Raw genomic sequence first — 24,325 nt, forward strand, 5'->3', positions numbered from 1 at the left:
AAGGCGGCGCACGCCCCCGGCGTTTGGCACTTTATTACAGCATGGGCCAGGGGCCCCCTGAGTAGAGGCCCCTCTGTACTGCTGCTCATGGGGTCCCATACAGCAGTAAGGGCAGTAATGCCCTGATGGCAGCCCTGCATATAGCAGCAGGGCCGTATTGGGTGTTCATACTGTCCTAGGGGCTCTAAGTTATGACACTCCCTACTGGTACGTCAGACTGAGGGTTCGTTCACACTAGAATATAGCATCGATGATTTGCCCAATGTGAGAGAATCGGATGCTATATGCAAATGACCCTCGGCTCAAACTCTGCTGCGAGCGTGAGCCGAGTGTCATTTTACTGTGATCCGATTTTCTCGCTTGCGAGAATTGGATCACAGGTGTGGAGAAGATGGAGAACTTAATTTCTCCACTTTGTCAGTCGGCGTATATCGGGCTGCACTTGGATAACATCCAAGTGCAGTCTAGTGTTTTGCATGCACCCAGAGACTTGTATGGGTGCGCGTTGTTCGATATACGCTGCCAATTGCAGTTTCGGCAAAGTAAAAGACAAAAAGCCCAGTGGGCATGAGATTTCTATAAATTCCATACACCAAATGCTCACCTGGGGAACTTAGCCTAATATGTAAGGGGCCCCTGACAGATGATTGTCGGGTGAGGTAAGGATCTGGCATGTCTACTAACAGACTGCTGACCCTTTTCTTGTCTAAGAGATAGCCACTGTCAGACATCTCTGATGGTGGCCTATCAGAGATGTCTGAAGAACTTGAAGAAGCAATCGCTCCTATGTATGGTAGATTCAGGTGAGATAGCTGCCGGATGAACCATCGTTCGGCCGTCAGCTTTCTAAAGTGTATGAGGCTTTAGTCTGACAATTGTACTCATATTGTATATGGCCTTGTTCAGACAACTGAATTTTCAGTCTCTGTCTTGTCCTTGTACAACAGACGGAACACTGATCTTATAATAATCTATTGTTAAGTAACCATCAGTACATGAATACATCACCCAAGTAACCATCAGTACATGAATACATCACCCCAGTAACCATCAGTACATGAATAAATCACCCCAGTAACCATCACTACATGAATGTAACACTAAGCTTAAAACAGCGATCAATTGCAATGTCAGGTCAACCCTTGCCAGATACAATTTTATTGCATGAACCTGCAACTCACAATATGACCTTAAAAATGGTAAGGAGATGATGGGAGTTGCTGTTACCCTCCATCATCAGACTGTGGCCGTACAGTAACCATAGTACTGATGAGACACAGGCAGTAGCACTATTAAACATTTAAAGAGTAACTTCAATTTTGGTAGACTTTTTTTTATCTGTTTTAGGGTCTTATATTCTGAGCAGATCAGAGAGGTCCGGACCCTGAGGCCCTCACCAATCGCTCAAAAGACCTTTTAAGAGACAGGAGCCTATGACTTTCTACTACATTTGTACTCCACTTTGTCTGTGCTCATGTTGACTGAGCTGCGCACTTTCAAGATACCTTTTGAGCAATTGGTGGGGGTCTCAGAGCTCGGATCCCTAACGATCAGCTCAAAATTAAACTGCCTAAAACATAAAGAGAAACCAAAATTTTGGAGTTTTTTTTTAAGGTGTATTTACATTGGAACCAACTAGGACTTTCTAAACAGGCTGCAAGTCACCTGATGTACGAGGCGAGCAACACATTCGTTTGTCAGATGAAATCACCACATTTGACCTATGTAAAACTATTATAGGGAACCTGACAGGTCCCCCATGCCCTCCAACCAAGCAACACTTGTATATTTGTTGCTAAATACCCTAACTAACCAGCCCTCTATAGTGTTTAACACCTAAGTACATGTTTAAAAAAAAAAGCAAAAAAAATATTATTTGTTATATTAATAAAAATTCAATAAAAACTATTGGGGAAAAAAAAGTCTGTATAAAGTTTGTATTTTATATGCTAATTATCCCTTTGACTAGTTAATGGGGCATTTGTTTCCCCAGACTAGTCGTCCCTCTCAGCATGTTAACAGGTCTTGCAAGAGCTGTCGTTATCGCCAGCACTCTACAAAACTCGCGCATGTGTGCGGCTTTTTTCGCTCACATCATTGCTCCTCTGCAGCTGGGTGTACACTTCCCGGATTCAGAAGTGCACTGTGCATGTCTGCAAGTGAAAAAGATGTCTTCCTCACTTCCGGACATGTAAAGTGTGCCTATGAAGCCGGGAAGCATACATCCAGCTTCAGAGGAGCAATGATGTGAGCGAAGCAAGCCGCACAGAAGGCACTTTATGCCTGTGCCCATAGAAGCGCACACATTTAGCTTGCACCCCTATATGTACCCCCACACCTAGGCTGCACCCCCCATATGTACCCCCACACGTAGGCTGCACCTCCCATAAGTACCCCCACCTGTAGCCTGTACCCCCATATGGTAGCTTGCACCCCATATGTACCCCACACCTCCACATGTACCCCCACACACAGCCTGCGACCCAATGTACCCCTGTTCCCTAATTCCCTGTCACCAGTGCCTCTTTTGCTGTTTCCTGCCAGGGAAAACATCTCACTTGCAATCTAAAGCGTGGCTGCACCCATAAGAGTCACATGGGCATGGTGTCATCACATGTCCTTCATCTATATGATTTATCTTTTTCCATTGGGGCAGGGAACTGATCAGTGCTCCTCTGCCCATGCACACACCCCCTCCCCAAAATAAAGATGGCGGTTTTCATACCCAGTCCCGTAGAGGTAAGAAGGGGGAAATTTAAAAAAAAAATGTTTTCCTTCATGACCGCGCCATCCCCCGCAACCTGCCGCACTAGGCACCCTCCCTCAGGTGCCTAGTGGCAAATACAGCCCTAAGATAGCAGCATGATGTAGAGGCAGAGACCCTGATACCAGTTGTCAGATTACATAGCAAAAACTTTCTGACATTGTCTTTAATGATCTGATCTTGGAGGTGCTGGGGATCTGTGGAACCCACAGATCTAATACTGGTAAGATAGATCACATATTTCAGAATCTCAGAAAAACCACTTGAATGGAATGTGTCATTAGAAAAAGAGCATATTGGGTACTTAACGTAAAATCTCTTTCTATGAGTCTTCATTGGGGGACACAGGAGACTACTAGGAGGCTGACAATAGGCAAAAAAGTTGAAACAGTTGGCTCCTCCTCAGCAGCTATATACCCACCAACTGCCATGAAGCTAAGCAGTTAGTGAGAAAGCAGTAGGACGAGCAACTACAAACAACTAGAACAAGCCAAACATAGGCACAACAAGGGGGGGTACTGTGTGCCTCAATAAAGGCTCCAAGAACGAGATTTTATGGTACGTACCCAAAATCCCCTTTTTTTTATCACTTCATTGGGGGACACAGGTGACCATAGGATGTCCTAAAGTAGTCCCAAGGTTGGGAAAAGGAAAAACAGAAGGACACCCTGAACAGGTCTAGGTCCGGGCGACTGCCACTTACAGAACCTTCCTACCTAAAGCTCACTTCAGCCGAGGCATAGGTTTGCACTCTGTAGAACTTTGCGAAGGTATGCACGGAGGACCCATATAGCAGCCTTTGAGAGCTGCGACGCAGAGGCCTGATGATGAACAGCCCAGGAAGCCCCCACTGCAGATGTGGAGTGAGCCTTGATCCCGGGCGGAGGCAGTCTATCCTGTACCCAGTAAGCTTCCAGGATGGCAGAGCAGATCCAGCCTGACCTGACCACAAAGAGAGGAACTTTGTTGTTCATCATTGATGCCATCAGGTTGACGTCGGGTGTACCCCACCTTTGACAGATCGGCCTGAAATGAAAACCGATGGATTTAGGGACCACTCGCTCAAGGAGAGGCCCTGGCGACTTGGGATGCTTTCAGATTGCATTCAGGCACCCGTTTGTTGGTCCCATTGGAGGTTACATCTGAACCCCCCCCCCCCGCAAAATGGGATGATTCAGACTAATGCGCCGAAAGGGCCATAGATTATAATGGTGCTGGCAGAGTGAACGTGCCCTCTGCAGTGCATCATTTTTAGGCTTATACGCCTACTGGAGGTGGACACCCAGATGCAGTCTACTACGATGGGCGTCAGAGAGCGAATCCCAGGAAAAGGGAAGGAAAATTCTGGTGCGTGCTGTATCGAAAAGCATGCCTAGAAAAACTTGGTGTTGGGCCAGCATCAGAGACAAATTCGCCCTGTTGATGAGCCAGCCCAGGTGAGACAACATGTCGTGAGTCAAATGAAGACTCTTGCAGCAATCGCGGTAGGAAGGCGCTTCGATCCGAAGGTCGTCCAGGTAGGGGAGGCTTAGACTTCCCCTGGGGCGAAGAAGGGCCTGACGGATGCCATGACCTTCACGAAGACCCTGGGGATAGACGCTAGACTGAAGAAGAGGGCCGTAAATTGGAAGTGAGAGTCCTGAACTGTGAAGTAGAGGAACCTCTGGTGTGACGCGCAGATAGGGATGTGGAGGTAGGCATCCTTGATGTCCACTGAACAGAGCAATTCCGTGGGTTCCATGGATTCAATCATCGAACGGAGGGACTTCATCCTGAAGCGGCGAAGCTGAACTCGCTTGTTTAGGAGTTTGAGGTTCAGAATGGGGAGGACAGAACCATCGTTTTTTGGGACCACAAAAAAGTTATAAACCTGAGAAAAGTTCCTGAGAGGGAATGGGAACGATGACGCCTGACAGGAGAAAGGAGGTGATTGCCTGAAAAAAAACAGGGAACCAGCGAAGGATCCCTTGGTGGCTGGGACTCAAAAAAGCGATAGTGGGGAGAGATGAAAGCTCTGTTTTGTAACCGGTGGAGATGACCTCTCTTACCCAGGCGACTTCAAAGAGCCATACTTCCCCCTGTTTGACCCAGAAGGGGAAGGGCTTGTTTTGATGGCTGCCAGGAAGTAGCTGGCTTAAAGGAGGGTCTCCTCTTGTTGTGCAGGGGAACGGTCCCAATGGTTTGATATCCCAGAGGACGAATATTGGCGATAGGAACAAAAATGCAGTGTGCTTTTTCAGGAAGGGGGATGTTTGTGTCCCTGCTGAGGAAGCGAGGTACTCTTTCCTCTGGTAGCTTCTGATATAATCTGATCCAGATTCGTTCCAAACAGACGTAGGCCATGGAAAGGAAGACTGGTGAGAGATTTTTTGGAGACGCGTCTGCATTCTAGACCTTGTGCCAAAGGACTCTGCAAATGGCCACTATGTTGCTGGAGGCTAGCGTCGAGCAATCTGCAGTGTCAAGAGATGCCAAAAAAAGTTATTTGGCCGCGTGGTCAATTTGATCCACAAGATCAGCCAATTCCTCGGCTGTGGCACCCAAAAGGATGCGTTGACAAAGGAGCTTCACCCAGGTGAAGACTAATTTGGAAATCCAGATGGAGGCAAAGGCGAGTCAGAGCGATACTCCCGCGGCCTCGAAGGCAGACTTGTCCAGCGATTCAATATGTCTGTCAGCAGGGTCGTTGAGGGAGGCACTGTCTGATAGAGGAAGGATAGTGTTGGGAAAAGATACAGGATATCCATATGTCTCCTACTTTTAAAAAAAAAAATTTTCTTGGTGCTCCCACTCCTGGAAGAAAATCTCTCAAACTCCTTATGGCTGGAAAACACCTGGGGAGGGCTTTTACCCTCTTGAAAGATACTGTTGGCTCCTTGGTAGGGAAATCCTGCTGCTTGATATTGAGCGTCTGAATGATGGCAAGTATCAGACAGTCTCATCATGTCCTGCAGCTTGGGAGCTTGATCGAATCAAGACCCAGGGGAGGTGGAGTGGAATGCATAGGCCATCCTGAAGAATGTGGAGAGTGAGGGAGACTCAGAGGAGATGGAATGAGATCGCTTCTTGGATCTTAGGCGTGATCTGCTATGATGGATTAAACAGGGGTGAATCTGATCTGCCCAGGAAACATTCGGAAAACCAGTGTTTGCTGCTGTAGTAGGCAAACACTCAATGACCGAGACCAGGGTCTGGGAAACCTTGGTTAGTTTGGCGACAGATTTAGGGAGACGGTGCACTCTTGTCCCGGGCAGTGGGGGGCTCCTGGGAAGTCTCTATCGTAGGACGGCTGCAGTCGGGGCAGAGGGCCAATTGCTGACCTGAGGGCAACTTTTTCTTGGAGGAGAAGCAGGCAAAGTGAAGAATAATAGTGGAGGGATGAGGGGTAGCAAGTCTTGCTAGGATCAGAAAGAGTGTACCAGGGCAAAAGCTCCTGAGGAGTGCTGAGCCGGTGTGCCCCAAAGGACAGAGCCTACCCGGGCCAGGGGGGGTCCCGGAGCTGCTGAAAGGGAGGATGTGTGTTGCGTTCAGCACCAAGTGAGGGGAGAGGGGGCGGGGTCCAGAAAAACATGTGGGATTGTGCGCCAAGGACGGGACCATCCAAGGAGGAAGAAGAGAAATGGCTGCCGGTGGGCCCACAGAGAAAAGAAAGCTGAGAAGACCACGCATTGAAGGAAGAAGACAGGGGGCATTGAAAATACGGAGTAGGCTTTGGGGAAAGCCGGGTCCTAGATTTGAATGCCGGCGGGAGGTCATGAAGTCAGGCTGGTGAGTCCATATTCTACCCTTAGCCCAGAGACTGTACGAGTAGATGAAAGGCAGAGAGCCACAGTGAGGTAGGAGGTGAAGGAGGGAGGACCCTTTGAGAAAAGTCCATAGGGAGCCTGCAGAGCATTGTGCCCTATGCCCAGGAGCGGAAGACGGTCTTCAGGAGCCCTGGTACGAGGGGGTCGCTGGAATCGGTCTGTTTTTCCACCGTAACTATCTTGCTATGGTGGATGACTGGGCAGGGGTTGGGTGGCAAGGACCTTCTCCTCCTGGCCGCCCTGAGACACTCCTGATGTGTTAGGGGGGTATGGTCCTGCAACGTAGACAAAAGAGGTTACAATGTGGATCAGATCACACTGATTTTCCACCTAAGGTAGAAAGAGGTCTGGGAGCAGATCTGTGTCTGCCTCCTACTAATACAAAGCTAAAACTGATTAGATTCATGCCAGTTGGTGGGTGTACCCTGCTGAGGAGGAGACAACGTTTTTACCTAGTGTCGGCCTCCTAGTGGCAGCAGTATACATCCATGGTCTAATGTGTCTCCCAATGAAGCAATAGAGAAATAACTTATTATTTAAATCCGTTTTTTATGTTTAAAAAAATATTTTTCATATCACAATATGTATTTAAAAGAAAAAAAAGAGTAATATTGCAATATTCACACTGGTCACGGGGGTTATTTTATCCTGTCTCAAGAAACCAACATGTACGTTAGCAGCAACAGACTGAGTCAGACCCAATCTTTTGCATTGATGCATCTAATGAGTGTGTGCAAAGGTCATTGTGACATTGTGAAGAGAGGAGGGGCAAGTGAGACATTACCTGCCACATTGTAACCCTGTCTGTGATGATAATGAGACTTTTAATTTTTCTGTAAAGAACATGGAGAATCTAAAATAGCCTAGTGGACTGTGTAGAAAAGATAAATATTATTATATACACACATATACAGTACAGACCAAAAGTTTGAACACACTTTCTCATTTAAAGATTTTTCTGTATTTTCATGACTATGAAAATTGTACATTCACACTGAAGGCATCAAAACTATGAATTAACACATGTGGAATTATATACTTAACAAAAAAGTGTGAAACAACTGAAAATATGTCTTATATTCTAGGTTCTTCAAAGTAGCCACCTTTTGCTTTGATGACTGCTTTGCACACTCTTGGCATTCCCTTGATGAGCTTCAAGAGACAGTCAACGGAAATGGTCTTCCAACAAACTTGAAGGAGTTCCCAGAGATGCTTAGCACTTATTGGCCCTTTCGCCTTCTCTCTGTGGTCCAGCTCACCCCAAACCATCTCGATTGGGTTCAGGTCTGGTGACTGTGGAGGCCAGGTCATCTGGCGTAGCACCCCATCACTCTCATTCTTGGTCAAATTGCCCTTACACAGCCTGGAGGTGTGTTTGGGGTCATTGTCCTGTTGAAAAATAAATGATGGTCCAACTAAATGCAAACCGGATGGAATAGCATGCCGCTGCAAGATGCTGTGGTAGCCATGCTGGTTCACTATGCCTTTAATTTTGAATAAATCCCCAACAGTGTCACCAGCAAAGCGCCTCCACACCATCACACCTCCTCCATGCTTCACGGTGGGAACCAGGCATGTAGAGTCCATCCGTTCACCTTTTCTGCGTCGCACAAAGACACGGTGGTTGGAACCAAAGATCTCAAATTTGGACTCATCAGACCAAAGCACAGATTTCCACTGGTCTAATGTCCATTCCTTGTGTTCTTTAGCCCAAACAAGTCTCTTCTGTTTGTTGCCTGTCCTTAGCAGTGGTTTCCTAGCAGCTATTTTACCATGAAGGCCAGCTGCACAAAGTCTCCTCTTAACAGTTGTTGTAGAGATGTGTCTGCTGCTAGAACTCTGTGTGGCATTGACCTGGTCTCTAATCTGAGCTGCTGTTAACCTGCGATTTCTGAGGCTGTTGACTCGGATAAACTTATCCTCAGAAGCAGAGGTGACTCTTGGTCTTCCTTTCCTGGGGCGGTCCTCATGTGAGCCAGTTTCTTTGTAGCGCTTGATGGTTTTTGCAACTGCACTTGGGGACACTTTCAAAGTTTGCCCAATTTTTCATACTGACTGACCTTCATTTCTTACAGTAATGATGGCCACTCGTTTTTCTTTACTTAGCTGCTTTTTTCTTGCCATAATACAAATTTTAACAGTCTATTCAGTAGGACTATCAGCTGTGTATCCACCTGACTTCTGCACAACACAACAGATGGTCCCAACCCCATTTATAAGGCAAGAAATCCCACTTATTAAATTTGACAGGGCACACCTGTGAAGTGAAAACCATTTCCGGTGACTACCTCTTGAAGCTCATCAAGAGAATGCCAAGAGTGTGCAAAGCAGTCATCAAAGCAAAAGGTGGCTACTTTTGAAGAACCTAGAATATAAGACATATTTTCAGTTGTTTCACACTTTTTTGTTAAGTATATAATTCCACATGTGTTAATTCATAGTTTTGATGCCTTCAGTGTGAATGTACAATTTTCAAAGTCATAAAAATACAGAAAAATCTTTAAATGAGAAGGTGTGTCCAAACTTTTGGTCTGTACTGTACATATACACAGTACACAGTCCTGCTCATTATTATTGACACATATACATATACACAGTCCTGCTCATTGTTATTGACACATATACATATACACAGTCCTGCTCATTGTTATTGGCACCCATGAAGTTTACACATAATGTGGGATATCTTGTGAAAAAAATGAATCAAGTGAAACAGTTTTTTTGTATAGAGACTCGTGTTAAATACAAAAGAGCAAATGATAAAGAATAATTTAAAACAAAAAACAATGGGAGGGAAAAATAGAAAACCTAAAGCTTGCTGTGTCACTGGTATTGGCACCCTTTACATTCATTTAGTATGGAAATACATTTTGACTCACCTGTGGTAAATCACAAAAGAGATTCACATGGGATTGATTGTCAGTGCCCATGTGACATGAATTAGCCAATGAATGATGACTTCAATGTTTTAAGAAGCCACATGGTATGCCCTGTTCCTTTGTCACAATGGTGAAGTCAAAGGAGCTGTCTGAGGACATCAGAACTGCTATTAGCAAACACAAGACTTCCAAAGGGTATAAGGCCATCTCCAAAGACCTTGGTATCCCAGTTTCAACAGTGCGCAAAATTATTAAGAAGTTTGCCAAGCATGGAACTGTCAAGAACCTCCCTGGACGTGAGGGAAAGAGGAAAATTCACAAGTGATGTCTTTAAAAGTTGGTGTGAATGATGGAAAAAACACCATGTCAAACATCCAAAGACCTAAAAGCCAACCTGGAACAGTCTGGGGTCATGGTTTCAACAAGTACTATACGCCGCAAGCTAAACCAAGTAGAGCTTTATGGGCGAAGGCCAAGGAAGAAACCATTGCTGAAGAAAAGACATAAAAAGAAACAACTGATCTTTTCTATAGAGTACCTTGACAAACAACAATCCTTCTGGGAAAACGTTCTGTGGACATATGAAATAAAAATAGAGCTTTTTGGCAATGCAAAGCAACAGTTTGTTTACAGATGGCACAATAAAGCTTAGAAGGAAATGAATACCTTACCAAAAGTTAAGAATGGTGGAGGATCCATAATGCTGTGGGGTTACTTTGCTGTATCTGGCACTGGAGGCCTTGGCCATATCACAGGAATCATGAAATCAGATAATTATCCAGAAATTCTAGAGCAAAATGTCCTACCCAGTGTAAGAAAACTTGGTTTGAGTCGAAGATCATGGGTCTTCCACCAAGACAATGACCCAAAAAACACATCCAAAAGTACAGAGGAATGGTTGAAAAAGAAAAAATGGACTGTTTTAAAATGGGCAGCAATGAGTCCTGACCTCAATTACATTGAAAATCTTTGTTCTTAGCTGAAATCTGCCATTGGGAAAAAGAATCCTGCAAAAATTCAAGAGCTTGAACAAACTGCAAAGGAAGAGTGGGAGAAAATTCCAGCGAGAAGTGCAAGAAGCTTCTAGATGGCTACAAGAAACGTTTGGAGGCTGTTAGCAATGCCAAAGAGTGTGTAACCAAGTATTTATTAGGGGGGCCTTTATTGCTCCACATGCTGTTTATTCTGTTTCTTCTTTGAAATTGCAACATGGAAGTTGAAAGACAATGTTTTATTGTTGTATTACTTTGGACCACTAATTAAAAAATCCTGAGGATATAACTTTGGTACATTTCCATTTATTTCTGAATACATTGTACAGTCTATGACAAAAATGAAGGGGTGCCAATAATAGTGAGCAGAACTGCATATATATACATATATATGTGTTTATCTGTTAAATACAGAGCGATATAAAAAATATAATTTTTTGCATAATACAATAAACCACAAAAAAAGTTCAGGTTACTGAATGCATATGATTGTGATACCGAATACCTGTATAACTGTTTCATGTATAATGCATTTCAGTTTTATTATGTTGCTGCATTGATTTTACTTTGTAAAAACAGAATAAAACTTAAATTTAACATAAACCACAATAAAAAATTAATTAGTCATTTTCTGATGATACATTCCCTTTAATTGATTAACTTGAAGTACTGCTTCCTTCTTACCCCACTCATGTTTGCCAAGCGCTGGGAGAGTTTCCGATGGCAGCCCCACAGATGGAAGTATATGAAGCAGAGCTGGGCAGCAACGTAAAGGAAATATTTTATTTCTTGTCAGTTAAATGAATAGAATAATTCATGCATGAATTGAAAACCAGGTGCCCAGCTCATGCCATGTATTTGATGACACGTGCAGACTTCAAATCTACAAAAGTGATTTATTTTGCCAAGTGCTGTTTAGCAATTAAGACAAGCAAACATATCCTCCAGACCGGGGCTTATTATTAATAAATATGTATATACAGCACATCCTGCATTCTTTATTCTAATAGAGCTGAATAAAATGTGTGCGTCTCTGTATATATATATATATATATATATATATATATATATATGTATATATATATATATATATTTAAATGTATTTTTTTGCATATATAATATATATATATATATATGTATTTTGTGTGTGTGTGTGTGTATATATGTCAATAATCTTCTAAGTAAATATATTTCTAAAGATGATATTGGCATGAAATTCTCACCAGATGTCATTAACAACCCATCCAATCTGGGCAAAGAAATCAAACCATAGATGTCCATAAATTATGTGTAATAATGAGAAAAGACACAGTGAAAAAGTATTTAACATGCTTACTGAAATTTAATTAATGCTTCATACAAAAGCCTTTGTTGGTGATGACAGTTTTATGATGCCTCTTATATGGAGAAACTAGTAGCAGGCATTGCTCAGGTGTGATTTTGGCCCATTCTTCCACACAAACACTCTTTGTATCCTGAAGGCTCTGTGGCCTCCTTCTATGAACTCTGTGCTTTAGTTCCTTCTATACATTTTCTATTGGATTCAGGTCAGGTGATTTGCTCGACCAATCTAGCAGTTTTATTTTCTTTCTCTGAAACCAATTAAGAGTTTCCTTGGCCGTGTGTTTGGAATCTTTGTCTCGCTGAAATGTCCACCCTCGTTTCATCTTCATCATCCTGGTAGATGGCAGCAGATCTTTATCAAAAATGTCTTTGTACATTTATCCTTCCTTCAATTATATGAAGTTTGCCAGTGCCATATGCTGAAAAACAACCCTATACCATGCTGTTCCCACCTCTAAGCTATGGTGTTTTTTGGGTGTTATGAGGTGCATTTTGGCCTCTAAACATGGTGTGTATTATGGCATCCAAAGAGTTAAATTTTGGTCTTTTCTGACCAGACTATATTCTCCCAGTATTTCACAGGCTTGTCTAAATGTTGTTGAGGAAACATTAAATACACTTGAACATGCTTTTTGTTCAGCAATGGAGTCTTGAGTGGGAAGCGTGTTGAGTGCATTACTTAAGAGTTTTCTTTGAAACAATTGTACCTGCTGATTCCAGGTCTTTCTGTAGCTCTACACGAAATTCCAAAACCAGCTCACAAAAGGCCAACTATTCAAGAAAACATCACAGAAAAGGAAACAGCCTTACCATCAGGTCAGATTGCCATTGCACTAGCAGGATGCAGCAGGCCCCATGATAAAGGCGGGGGCAGCACAGGTGCAAAATAGCTGTAGCTCTCCACAGGTGGTCCTTGGCTCTTGGACAACTCTTTTGCTAATTATTTTCACTCTTCAGTCTGAAATATTATGGGGACCTTCTGGTCATGGCCAGTTTGATGTTCTTTCCACTTCCGGATTATGGCCCAACAGTGCTTCACTGGAACCTTTGGTAGTTTAGAAATTCTTCTGCAACCAATGCCATCAGTAGGTTTTGCAATAAGGTTGTGAAGGTCTTGAGACAGCTCACTGGTTTTACCCATCATGAGATGTTTCTTTTGTGGCACCTTGGTAACGAGACACCTTTGTATAGGCCATCAACTGAACCAGCTGATATTATTTTTCACTAAGTAACAGAATTGCTTCCTAATTACTGATAGATTTCAGCTGCTGTCATGACTTTCCAGGGCTTTTTACGCCTCTCTTTCTCCATGTGTTCAGTACTTTTTTCCTGTGCCGTTTCTCATTATTACACATAATTTAATTTATGGACATCTATGGTGATTTCTTTGCCTGTGTGGATTGGATGGCTTGTTACCGACATCAGGTGAGAATTTCATGTCAATAGCAGCTTTAGAAATTGATTTACATAGAAAATTGGGGACGTGTTCAATACTGATTTCACCCGCTGTATAAATATGCATGTGTGTGTGTAAATATTTATATATAGTGTTTTTGTGTGTGTGTAAATATTTTTATTATTGTTCTTGTAATGCGTGTATTGTAGATTCAGAATTAAGGAAGCAAAATGACGAAGGAACACATGTGGAGACAAGGAGTTGATACACAGCTCCATACAGTGCCGAGCCCTATTCCACAACTGTTCTAAGCCAGAATATGGCAAAAAACGTGGAACCAAGTAAAGGGAAATGACAGTCCATCATTAATTTAAGAGATGAAGGTCAGTCACTCTGGAAAACTGCTAGAACCTTGAACCTTGAACTTGGTCCTCAAGTGCAGTCATGAAAACCATCAATCGCTATGATGACACTGGCCATTCCAGGAAAAGAAGACCAAGAATTACCTCTACTGCAGAGGATAAGTTTATCAGAGTTTCCAGCTTCAGAAACCTTAAATTGACAGCACCTCAAAAAAAAAAAGCCATCATAAATGATGCACAGATATCAAGTAACCAACACATCTCAGAATCAACTGACCTCATGGTCTGTAAGTGTGGATAGAACATTAGCTACATTAACTTGAAACATTTAGTAAATCATCATCTCAGAGAAAAGGATACGGAGGGAACACTCTGACAACTTCTTGATCGATCGCTGATCCCCAGTAGGACATTGTACTCCATGAAGATCTCGTTGGCGGCTGCCAGTCTTATATCTGTGTTGACGTTTATCTATAATGACGGACAGATGATTGCCCTTAGTTTGAAGACAGGTGTAAAGTATCATAATACCCCCCTGCCTTTATTCCAGATGGTCTCCTTACCTTTTTTTGATGTCTGTTGATAGCAAAGATGACCATAACGGTGACAATCACTGCAGTTATGGTGACAGGTATACTGGTCACCCAGCTTTGGCCATTAGAAAACATCTGAGCTGTGGAGTATAGATTGATCCAAATGGAGGCATACAGGACCTAGAAGACAACATGGGTATCAGCAACAAGTTCTAGTCTCATTCAGTCCTCTATCTACTAACCTGCACATCTATTATATTTCATTTGCTAAGTGGTGGCAATTGGCAAATATATATAGGAGGTACTTCTTTAAGTAATCCCTTTTTGTTAGTGGGTCTTGAAAAGGATATTGACACCTTCAGGGTCAATTTTTTTAAACACCTAGACAAAATATCAAAAGAGGGGCCAAATAGACAAAGACAACCATAAGGCCTTGTCTAGGTGGGAGGAAGAGTCAACAGCCTCCTCAGTGAGGTTCATGCAGATTCTGCTGAGTGAGGAAAAAATCACATTAGAAAAAACCTCTATAAGATTGAAAGAACTAACTGATGAAGTGCTGAAACATAAGTCAAATCCTGATTTCACTAATAAAGAGGAGAATTTAAAAACTGCGGTTGAACGTTTCCAACTAAACATCAAAGATAGGAAGCATAAGAGGTTTGAGAGAGATTGTGCGGACTTTCGTGAGAAGCGGGCATATCCGGGCCTAAGTGAGGGGGCTAATTTCCTTGTAGATATCTCTTCCTCTGATCTTGAGTCCTCAGACACTGAAGGGGGAACAAGGCACCTTGGTGCCAAGACCAATCAGAGAGGCAGGGGACGAGGGAGGAAGGCTATCAAAGGAGATGGCAAGGTCAAAAGCTGGAGCAAAGAGGGGGCAGTTTGGCATCTCCATCTGCACTATCCTCTTCTTCCTCGTCTTTTTTAGAAACAAGAGGTCTTCTTCCCTACAAACTGCGGGAACGCACTGGGCCCCAAACATACAGGTAGTGGGTAGCAGAGCCAATGATTCATCAGAAGGTAGTGAGAACCAGATAGTCAATCTATCCTCCTATATTTTGTCTGATTGTGAGAGGTCTGTTCTTCGGAAAGGTCTCACATTTGTGCCAACAACGAGGTTTGATCCTTTCTCTTGGATAAAAGATATTAACCTCTTCACCAGAAAATTAAAATGGAGGAAGTTTTTTCTGAACAATGACAGATTGAAGTGCCAACAATTGGGCATATCTTTGGACGATCTCCCAGACGTGATAACACTATCAGAATTATCAGAGGAGGGACGGAGGGGTGTTGGTTTTGGACCCTTCTCTGATCTCAAACCTAGGAGTAGTAAGATGCCCCCAGTTGGTGACATAGGGGGCATCGATATATTTCTGAAATTAGTCTCAGAAGAGATCCGTAATATTAACCCAAGATATGAACCAGCACGTTATAATCTGTCTCTGACTGAGAAAAGGGCTCTGGAATCACTGAGTGTAAATAATGCAATAGTGTTGAAGCCCTCGGATAAGGGCGGTAACATTGTCATTTTGGATGACACTCAGTATATTGAAATGTGCCAAGAACCCCTATCAGATGTGTCTACATATGAAGCCTTACGGAAAGATCCCACCAAGGAATATATGGTGGGTCTATCTAAGATTCTGTCGTGTGCGTTGGCAATGAATCCGCATTCGAAAAATGAATATGATTTTCTCCTTCCAAAATGGCCCGTTACAGCTACATTTTATGCACTTCCAAAGATACACAAGGGCATTAACCCTCTTAAGGGAAGGCCCATTGTTGCAGGGATCGATGTCCTATGTCAGAATTCTAGTGTATATTTGGACAAAATCCTGAGACCTTTTGTTTTGGCCCTTCCATCGTATCTGAGAGATACGATGGATCTTCTGAATAAATTAGAAGGCGTGTCCATTGACTCTAATACTATTCTGCCCTCAATTGACTTTGAGTCCCTATATAGTAGCATTTGACACGAGGTGGGTCTAGCAGCTGCTGGATATTATCTGAAAAGTAGAGGGACACATTTAGGGCCACACAACAAATTTCTCTTAGAACTTTTGGATTTTGTCCTGCGACACAATTTCTTCCTGTACAACGGGAAATACTACCACCAACTCAGGGGCACAGCGATGGGGAGCCCGTGTGCCCCCACCTACGCTAATTTGCTCCTGGGTTGGTGGGAAGATACTATTGTGTTTAGGGATGAGGATGTCGTCTGGGCCCCAGAAATACTTTTCTGGGGTAGATATATTGACGACATCCTCGTCCTATGGGCAGGGGACGAGGCATCCTTTCGGATGTTTGTAACACATCTGAATACTAACCTCATTGGACTATCCTTTACATGTGAGGTGGGAGTGGAAGAGATCTCCTTCCTTGACCTAAAGATCTCGAGAAATGGCGATGGTACTTTAAAAACTTCACTGTATCGCAAACCGTCTGTGACCAATAGCCTTCTAGATTGGGGGAGCTTCCATCCTCCACATTTAAAAAGAGGCATCCCTAAGGGACAGTTCCTTAGGGTGCGGAGGAATTGTTCCTCGTGGAATGATTTCCAGTCCGAGTCATCTGATCTGTCTCACAGGTTTCGTGTTAGGGGATACCCTGAAGGAGTTATAGACAAGGCATATCAACACGCTAGGATAACAGATAGATCGTCCCTCCTCACCCCTAGAGATAGATCTAGCTCTGAATCTATTACACGATTGATAGGGACCTATGACGATCAATCAAATAAAGTTATGGGTATTCTTGAAAAACACTGGGGGATCCTTTGAGCGGATCCGGATGTGGCAGGTTTGGTCTCTAAAACACCTTCAGTTACATTTAGGAGGTGGAGGTCTTTGAAGGATACAGTTGTCCACAGCCACTTCACTCCGCAGCGGAAGGACAACACATGGCTACGGAATAGGTCCAAGGGTACATTTAGATGTGGTCACTGCTCTTTTTGTAAATTTGTTACACCATCGAAAAACTTTGTAAGTTCAGTGACCAAACGCACATATGAAATGAGAGACTTTGCCAATTGTAGAACGTCAGGAGTGGTGTATCTATGCACATGCACGTGTCCAATGGATCATATTGGAAAAACGAAACGCGAACTGCGTGTTCGGATAGGTGAGCACCTTGGAGACGCGAGACATAACAGAGATACACCACTCGCCAGGCATATATTATCTAAACATGGAGGTGATCTGGGATGCATCTCATTTAGGGTCCTTGAAGTGGTGGCACAATCAGTCAGACAGGGGGACTGGAATACAAAAATACTCCAACATGAAGCCCGGTGGATCTTTTGGATGGAGTCAATGGCCCCTGGGGGCATTAATGAACAGTTGAGCTTCTTGAGTTTCGTCTGAATCCGTAATGTGATATTAAGAGCCAAATTAGAACCAGCTTTTAGGGTATTGGTCTATGGACCACCATGCATATATGCCCATTGTGGTAAATTGTATATTTGTTTTTTGTCTTTGGTACCTCTTAATCCCTATTCTAAATAGCTTTGAATGCTCTGTGAATGATAAATGACACTTAATTATGTGGATAACACTTTGGTTATACTATGATCAGATACCTAATTCCCCCTTACTATTTATATTAATATCTTACATTACCTCCTTGATACACAGCGTCTATATTCATTTGCTCTGAATAATTTCAGAATTTCTTAACATATGGCGCATATTGTGTGATGCATCCTGATGTGGGTTGGATTCCCTGGGCTGGTGTCGGCATTTACTGGCTATCATGATAACTATCAGTAATTGTGTGTGTGCATGGGTGTCAATTCTGCTCTTCAGCTATGTGCTGCGTTATTTTGGTGACGTCATTTCCGGTTGCGTCATTAGTGCATCGTCACTTCCGGGTGCGTGCATTCCATGTGCGTTCCACGGGTCTGTAAGCATTCCGGCAACGCCATTTCCGGTGGGTGTCATTAGTGTATTGTCACTTCCGGATCTGTGCGTTCCACGGACCTGTATCCGGTTGTGGACGCCGGACATGTATACAATGGCAGCAAGACATGTGCTATGTTAATTAGTAACATCTGTGAAGGGCACGTTTTCTTGATATAAGGAGGGTATACGGTCAAATTCTTATACATGCAGCATTGACTGGCAATCTGGGGAGAGGGATTGATGTCCTCCCCAGGTCCCCTGATGAACCCTGGTGGAAACTAGGGGGAAACGCGTTGGGACTAGGGACTACTAACGATAAGTGTCACTCTCTATCTACTATATTTGTGACTGTTATTTCTAACTGTCTGTAAGGGACCAGGGATTATCGATGATGAGTGTAATTTTTTACTTACTAATGAATATCTACTAATGAATATCTATGTTTGACTGCTATGTTTTTGTCAGAAAATTTAGTTTTGACATTATGTTATAGATGTGAGGTCTTGTACATGTGGTATCATATTTAGCTAGATAGCCAATACTAAGTATGTGTCTACAAACTGATTAACTGTTCTGGCTATAAACTGATGGATCTGGCTACGGCAAGGAATAGATTGTGCTCCTAAATTTATGAGCACTGATATATATCCTACTATATGTATTTGACCATCTATAACTGGTGAATAAGGCTTATCGGCTTCTTTATCTATACGTTCACTTTTTTTCTTACGATTTTTCACAATTGTAGTTTTGGTTAACTTAAATAAGGGCTTTTGTAGGGATATTAGGGACACCGACGTTGAGCGGGGGCGCCAAGAAGTACAAATTGGGGTGCCAACCTCCGCTGCCAGGAAGGGAAAGGAACTAGGGACAAAATAGGGACAGGATTAATCTGTATTCCCACCTTGTTGGTGTATTACCTGATTTTTTCATATCCTAATATTATGAGCATCTTTGTTGTTTGTCTATGGATTGTTTATAGTCCTTTTTAGATTCTATTATTAAAAGGTATTTTTTAGGGGGCTTTAGCCTTATGGTTGTCTTTTTCAATTTTTTTCTTCAATGCATACTTTTTGAGCTAAAAAAATTTTTGCAATTTGGTTTTCTAAAAAATTTTGCACTGTTTGGCTTTTAATGCTCTCTGTTTTCCTATTACATTGCTGGCTGTATAATGAGTTAACTGAGAATTCGTAAGCGAGACTGTTTTGAAATAGAATTTATAACCCCTTTTATAATATACAACATTTAAAAAAAAAATTGCCAAAGGAGTCGATATCCTTTAATGCTAAGCTGAATACAGCTGATCCAGTAGTAATATCCATCGATCTTTGTGAGAACCCGACAGCAAGTGTTCAATTTCTCTGCACCGAGAACAATAGATGCTGTGGAAATCAATGGACTGTCCATTAGTCCAACAAGGACAAGATGGGTCCTCAAAAGAAACAGCGCCGCTCTTGCCCACGATATGGATGCAGTCACATATTCATACAGTTATAAGTTGTCAACTTGATTAAAGGAGTTTCCTCATATGAGACAATGAATGCAAACCCATGCTCAACAATCCTGGCAGACAACAGATTTTACCCCAGGAATCAAGCATTTCCCCTGTAGGAAAGCATCATTCATTGAGAGAGGGTCTGGCAGAGGCTTACTACAAACTACGGCTGAGCGTGGACATGTAAGTGGAGTCTGGAGCATTCTACATGATCTAAACGAGTGTTGGGGCCAGCTGCTATTGGAGAAGGTCACACGGTTCTGTGATCACTAAGTGACTGTCCAAACCAAGCACAGCCACCCTGCGCACCCTAGGCCAAGGAATTCAGTGCACCTTCCCACCTTCTTGTTTTTTTTATCTCTGCCTCCTTCATCCTAGAATGAAAGCCCAGGAGACGGAGGAGGGCAGAGACAAAAGGCAAGCAAGTAGCTGGGAACCGCGCAGTCACACCAAGGGTGCACAGAGAGCCTTTGCTTGGTTTGAACAGTCATTTAGTGCCAACAGCCTCCATTTAAATGCGAGTACATTGGATTTTACCACTTAGGCCCACAATGTTGAAGAGCAAGAAAAGTGCAGATTCATCATTATTTTTGCAACTTTTTTTTGAGGGGGGGGGGTAAAAGGATTCGAGACCTTTATTTGCACCAAGTTTTGCACAATTTTTTCAGATCTCATTTTTGGGGGTTTATCCTAAAATGTGGGGGTGTATTTTCATTATTATTATCCAGATCAGCTACCGTAATTCATCATTTACTAACTTTCAAAATGTCACTAAATTATTGTGCAGAGCACAAAATCTTAGTTTTATTTTTACTGTGTAAAGAAAAAAAAAAGGATTTGCTCTAAAACTGTAAAATAAAAAGATAAATTTTAATGTAAGTCAAATTCTTAAAACGTTGTGCGCCATTCTAATAAATGTCCACCAGCAAAAAAAACTTTTTCCTGTCTTGTCTTTCTGATTTAAAAAAAAGCCCAATTGAAAAAATGGAGCCTGATGTTTTTTACGCTGTCTCCTTATTTTCATCACAAAAAGTGACAGCAGTTTTGCCGGAAAACATTGAAAATGCAGATATAATCCACAATGAATGTAAACATGAGACAATAAATATTCAGCTACAAAAAAAAAAAAAAAAGTTTTGATCTTTTTTGCCTAAAGCTCAGAATTTCCCGCGCACATAATTCTGATTTTCTGAATATCCTTTTCCTCTTTTTAAATTTTTCGTTGTACAACAAAAAAGCTGGAGGCCCTGAGACAAGACACTTACCATTGCCAGGATCATTATAAAGCCTCTAGAGTTGAAGAAGATGTATCTGTGAACCTCTGGGATGAGAGCGGGGATCTGTAGGGAGTCTTTACACTGCTCCACTGGGACCTAGAGTAAAAAATAAGGAAACTGGTGATAACGCTGACTGTGATCTTGGATACTGACGATCATACATTAAAGAGGTTGTCCACCTCTGGAGACAATTTATTTTAATCAAATGCATGTAACTGGGGCTAAATATCATTTTTTCAATTGGGTTTCATTAAAAATTTTGCACCATTTTGCTTTGACAGGCTCTTTGTTTTCCTGCACATTCAACTCTTATGTGGTCTGTGGTCATAAATCAGCCGAGAGGTGCTCAGAAAAAAGGTAGATAAAAGAGTTACAAACTCCCTGATAGACTGTCAATGCGCGCTCACTGACAGAATCTCAGTTGACTCAACGTGGAGGATATAGAAGGCAAACAGTGCAAAATTTTAAATGAAAAACAAGTGTAAAAGTGGATTTTTGGCCTCAAGTACAGTACAGACCAAAAGTTTGGACACACCTTCTCATTTAAAGATTTTTCTGTATTTTCATTACTTTGAAAAGTGTACATTCACACTGAAGGCATCAAAACTATGAATTAACACATGTGGAATTATATACTTAACAAAAAAAGTGTGAAACAACTGAAAAGATGTCTTATATTCTTGGTTCTTCAAAGTAGCCACCTTTTGCTTTGATGACTGCTTTGCACACTCTTGGCATTCTCTTGATGAGCTTCAAGAGGTAGTCACCGGAAATGGTTTTCACTTCACAGGTGTGCCCTGTCAGGTTTAATACGTGGGATTTCTTGCCTTATAAATGGGGTTGGGACCATCAGTTGTGCTGTGCAGAAGTCTGGTGGATACACAGCTGATAGTCCTACTGAATAGACTGTTAGAATTTGTGTTATGGCAAGAAAAAAGCAGCTAAGTAAAGAAAAATGAGTGGCCATCATTACTTTAAGAAATGAAGGTCAGTCAGTCCGAAAAATTGGGCAAACTTTGAAAGTGTCCTCAAGTGCAGTTGCAAAAACCACCAAGCGCTACAAAGAAACTGGCTCACATGAGGACCGCTCCAGGAAAGGAAGACCAAGAGTCAGCTCTGCTTCTGAGGATAAGTTTATCCGAGTCACCAGCCTCAGAAATCGCAGGTTAACAGCAGTTCAGATTAGAGACCAGGTCAATGCCACACAGAGTTCTAGCAGCAGACACATCTTTACAACAACTGTTAAGAGGAGACTTTGTGCAGCAGGCCTTCATGGTAAAATAGCTGCTAGGAAACCACTGCTAAGGACAGGCAACAAGCAGAAGAGACTTGTTGGGCTAAAGAACACAAGGAATGGACATTAGACCAGTGGAAATTTGTGCTTAGGTCTGATGAGTCCAAATTTGAGATCTTTGATTCCAACCACCGTGTCTTTGTGCGACGCAGAAAAGGTGAACGGATGGACTCTACATTTATTTGTAAGCAAAAAAGGATATAGACATTCATTTCAATATAATATATAAATATCCTTCAGGCCTAATGAGGAACCCAAATACACTAAACTATTTCTCATTCCTCATTCTCCATTGATAATTTAAGTAAAGAGATCAAAATACTCAATAAGTCTGCTATTTCAAATTTTTATTAATGTTATCACAAGACATACACACACCCCATAAAATCATGTCAATAACCCCTAAGACATAGAAAGCCCCAATAAAATTGAGGCAGTGTGGTCAAAAGGTATCACTATAGGCACATAGAATTAATGTAGTTCACAGAGTAGAAGTGTAGGATTATATCAGTAGAGTTCCAGACCTCTTAGTTACATGGGATATGCCCCATATCCCTAGTGGATTATCACAAAACATGCATAAATAGAATACATACCCATATATATAGGCCATAAACAAATCATATGACATTTACAAGAAAATGCAGATTTTTACATAGAGGGATATATTCATATGAGATTATCATATAGCATATATAGACTGAATACAGGTCCTCATAATTTAAGGAAAATATCCCACTGTACAAGTCATTAGATTATTATGTAACACATATAGGTAGAGTATAAATCCTCATAATTTGAGGGATATTTCCCATATACAAGCTAGTAGGATAATCTCAATGGTCACAATAATTATAACTTACATATAAGCCTCATAGGCTAGTATATAAAACCGGATGCATGTCACCAGTCATAAGGATCAGAACAGAATCCTATTCAGCAAACAAGTGATATCAACATTGTAATACCCCCAGGGCAGGCATAATACAAACCAATGCCAAAGTATTGTGAGACCACACTGCCTCGTACCCCAACGCGCGTTTTGCGTGCTGCTTCGACGAAGCATTGGTTTTAATTTAATTTTAATTATTGTGACCATTGAGATTATCCTACTAGCTTGTATATGGGAAATATCCCTCAAATTATGAGGATTTATACTCTACCTATATGTGTTACATAATAATCTAATGACTTGTACAGTGGGATATTTTCCTTAAATTATGAGGACCTGTATTCAGTCTATATATGCTATATGATAATCTCATATGAATATATCCCTCTATGTAAAAATCTGCATTTTCTTGTAAATGTCATATGATTTGTTTATGGCCTATATATATGGGTATGTATTCTATTTATGCATGTTTTGTGATAATCCACTAGGGATATGGGGCATATCCCACGTAACTAAGAGGTCTGGAACTCTACTGATATAATCCTACACTTCTACTCTGTGAACTACATTAATTCTATGTGCCTATAGTGATACCTTTTGACCACACTGCCTCAATTTTATTGGGGCTTTCTATGTCTTAGGGGTTATTGACATGATTTTATGGGGTGTGTGTATGTCTTGTGATAACATTAATAAAAATTTGAAATAGCAGACTTATTGAGTATTTTGATCTCTTTACTTAAATTATCAATGGAGAATGAGGAATGAGAAATAGGATGGACTCTACATGCCTGGTTCCCACCGTGAAGCATGGAGGAGGAGGTGTGATGGTGTGGGGGTGCTTTGCTGGTGACACTGTTGGGGATTTATTCAAAATTGAAGGCATACTGAACCAGCATGGCTACCACAGCATCTTGCAGAGGCATGCTATTCCATCCGGTTTGTGTTTAGTTGGACCATCATTTATTTTTCAACAGGATAATGGCCCCAAACACACCTCCAGGCTATGTAAGGGCTATTTGACCAAGAAGGAGAGTGATGGGGTGCTACGCCAGATGACCTGGCCTCCACAGTCACCAGACCTGAACCCAATCGAGATGGTTTGGGGTGAGCTGGACCGCAGAGTGAAGGCAAAAGGGCCAACAAGTGCTAAGCATCTCTGGGAACTCCTTCAAGATTGTTGGAAGACCATTTCCGGTGACTACCTCTTGAAGCTCATCAAGAGAATGCCAAGAGTGTGCAAAGCAGTCATCAAAGCAAAAGGTGGCTACTTTGAAGAACCTAGAATATAAGACATATTTTCAGCTGTTTCACACTTTTTTGTTAAGTATATAATTCCACATGTGTTAATTCATAGTTTTGATTCCTTCAGTGTGAATGTACAATTTT

General features: G+C 42.0%; 1 protein-coding gene across 4 annotated transcripts in view; it reads right to left on the bottom strand.

Moving 5' to 3' along the window:
* TMEM268 (transmembrane protein 268) overlaps positions 1 to 24,325 on the bottom strand; it is a 54,207-nt gene that overhangs the window by 12,474 nt on the left and 17,408 nt on the right. For all 4 annotated transcript variants that reach the window (XR_012247417.1, XM_073639865.1, XM_073639866.1 and 1 more), the window contains exons 4-7: positions 20,736 to 20,843; positions 14,107 to 14,256; positions 13,904 to 14,014; positions 11,126 to 11,197 (exon numbers count right to left, since the gene is read on the bottom strand). Coding sequence is in view for 3 of the 4 variants with exons in the window: in XM_073639865.1 (XP_073495966.1) it covers positions 11,126 to 11,197; positions 13,904 to 14,014; positions 14,107 to 14,256; positions 20,736 to 20,843 (441 nt within the window). In the remaining variant the exon portion in view is untranslated. The remainder of the gene's footprint in view (positions 1 to 11,125; positions 11,198 to 13,903; positions 14,015 to 14,106; positions 14,257 to 20,735; positions 20,844 to 24,325) is intronic.

The sequence above is a fragment of the Phyllobates terribilis genome, unplaced genomic scaffold (assembly GCF_046119375.1).
Source record: "Phyllobates terribilis strain yellow unplaced genomic scaffold, ASM4611937v1 Scaffold_7__3_contigs__length_470593459, whole genome shotgun sequence".
Lineage (NCBI taxonomy): Eukaryota > Metazoa > Chordata > Amphibia > Anura > Dendrobatidae > Phyllobates > Phyllobates terribilis.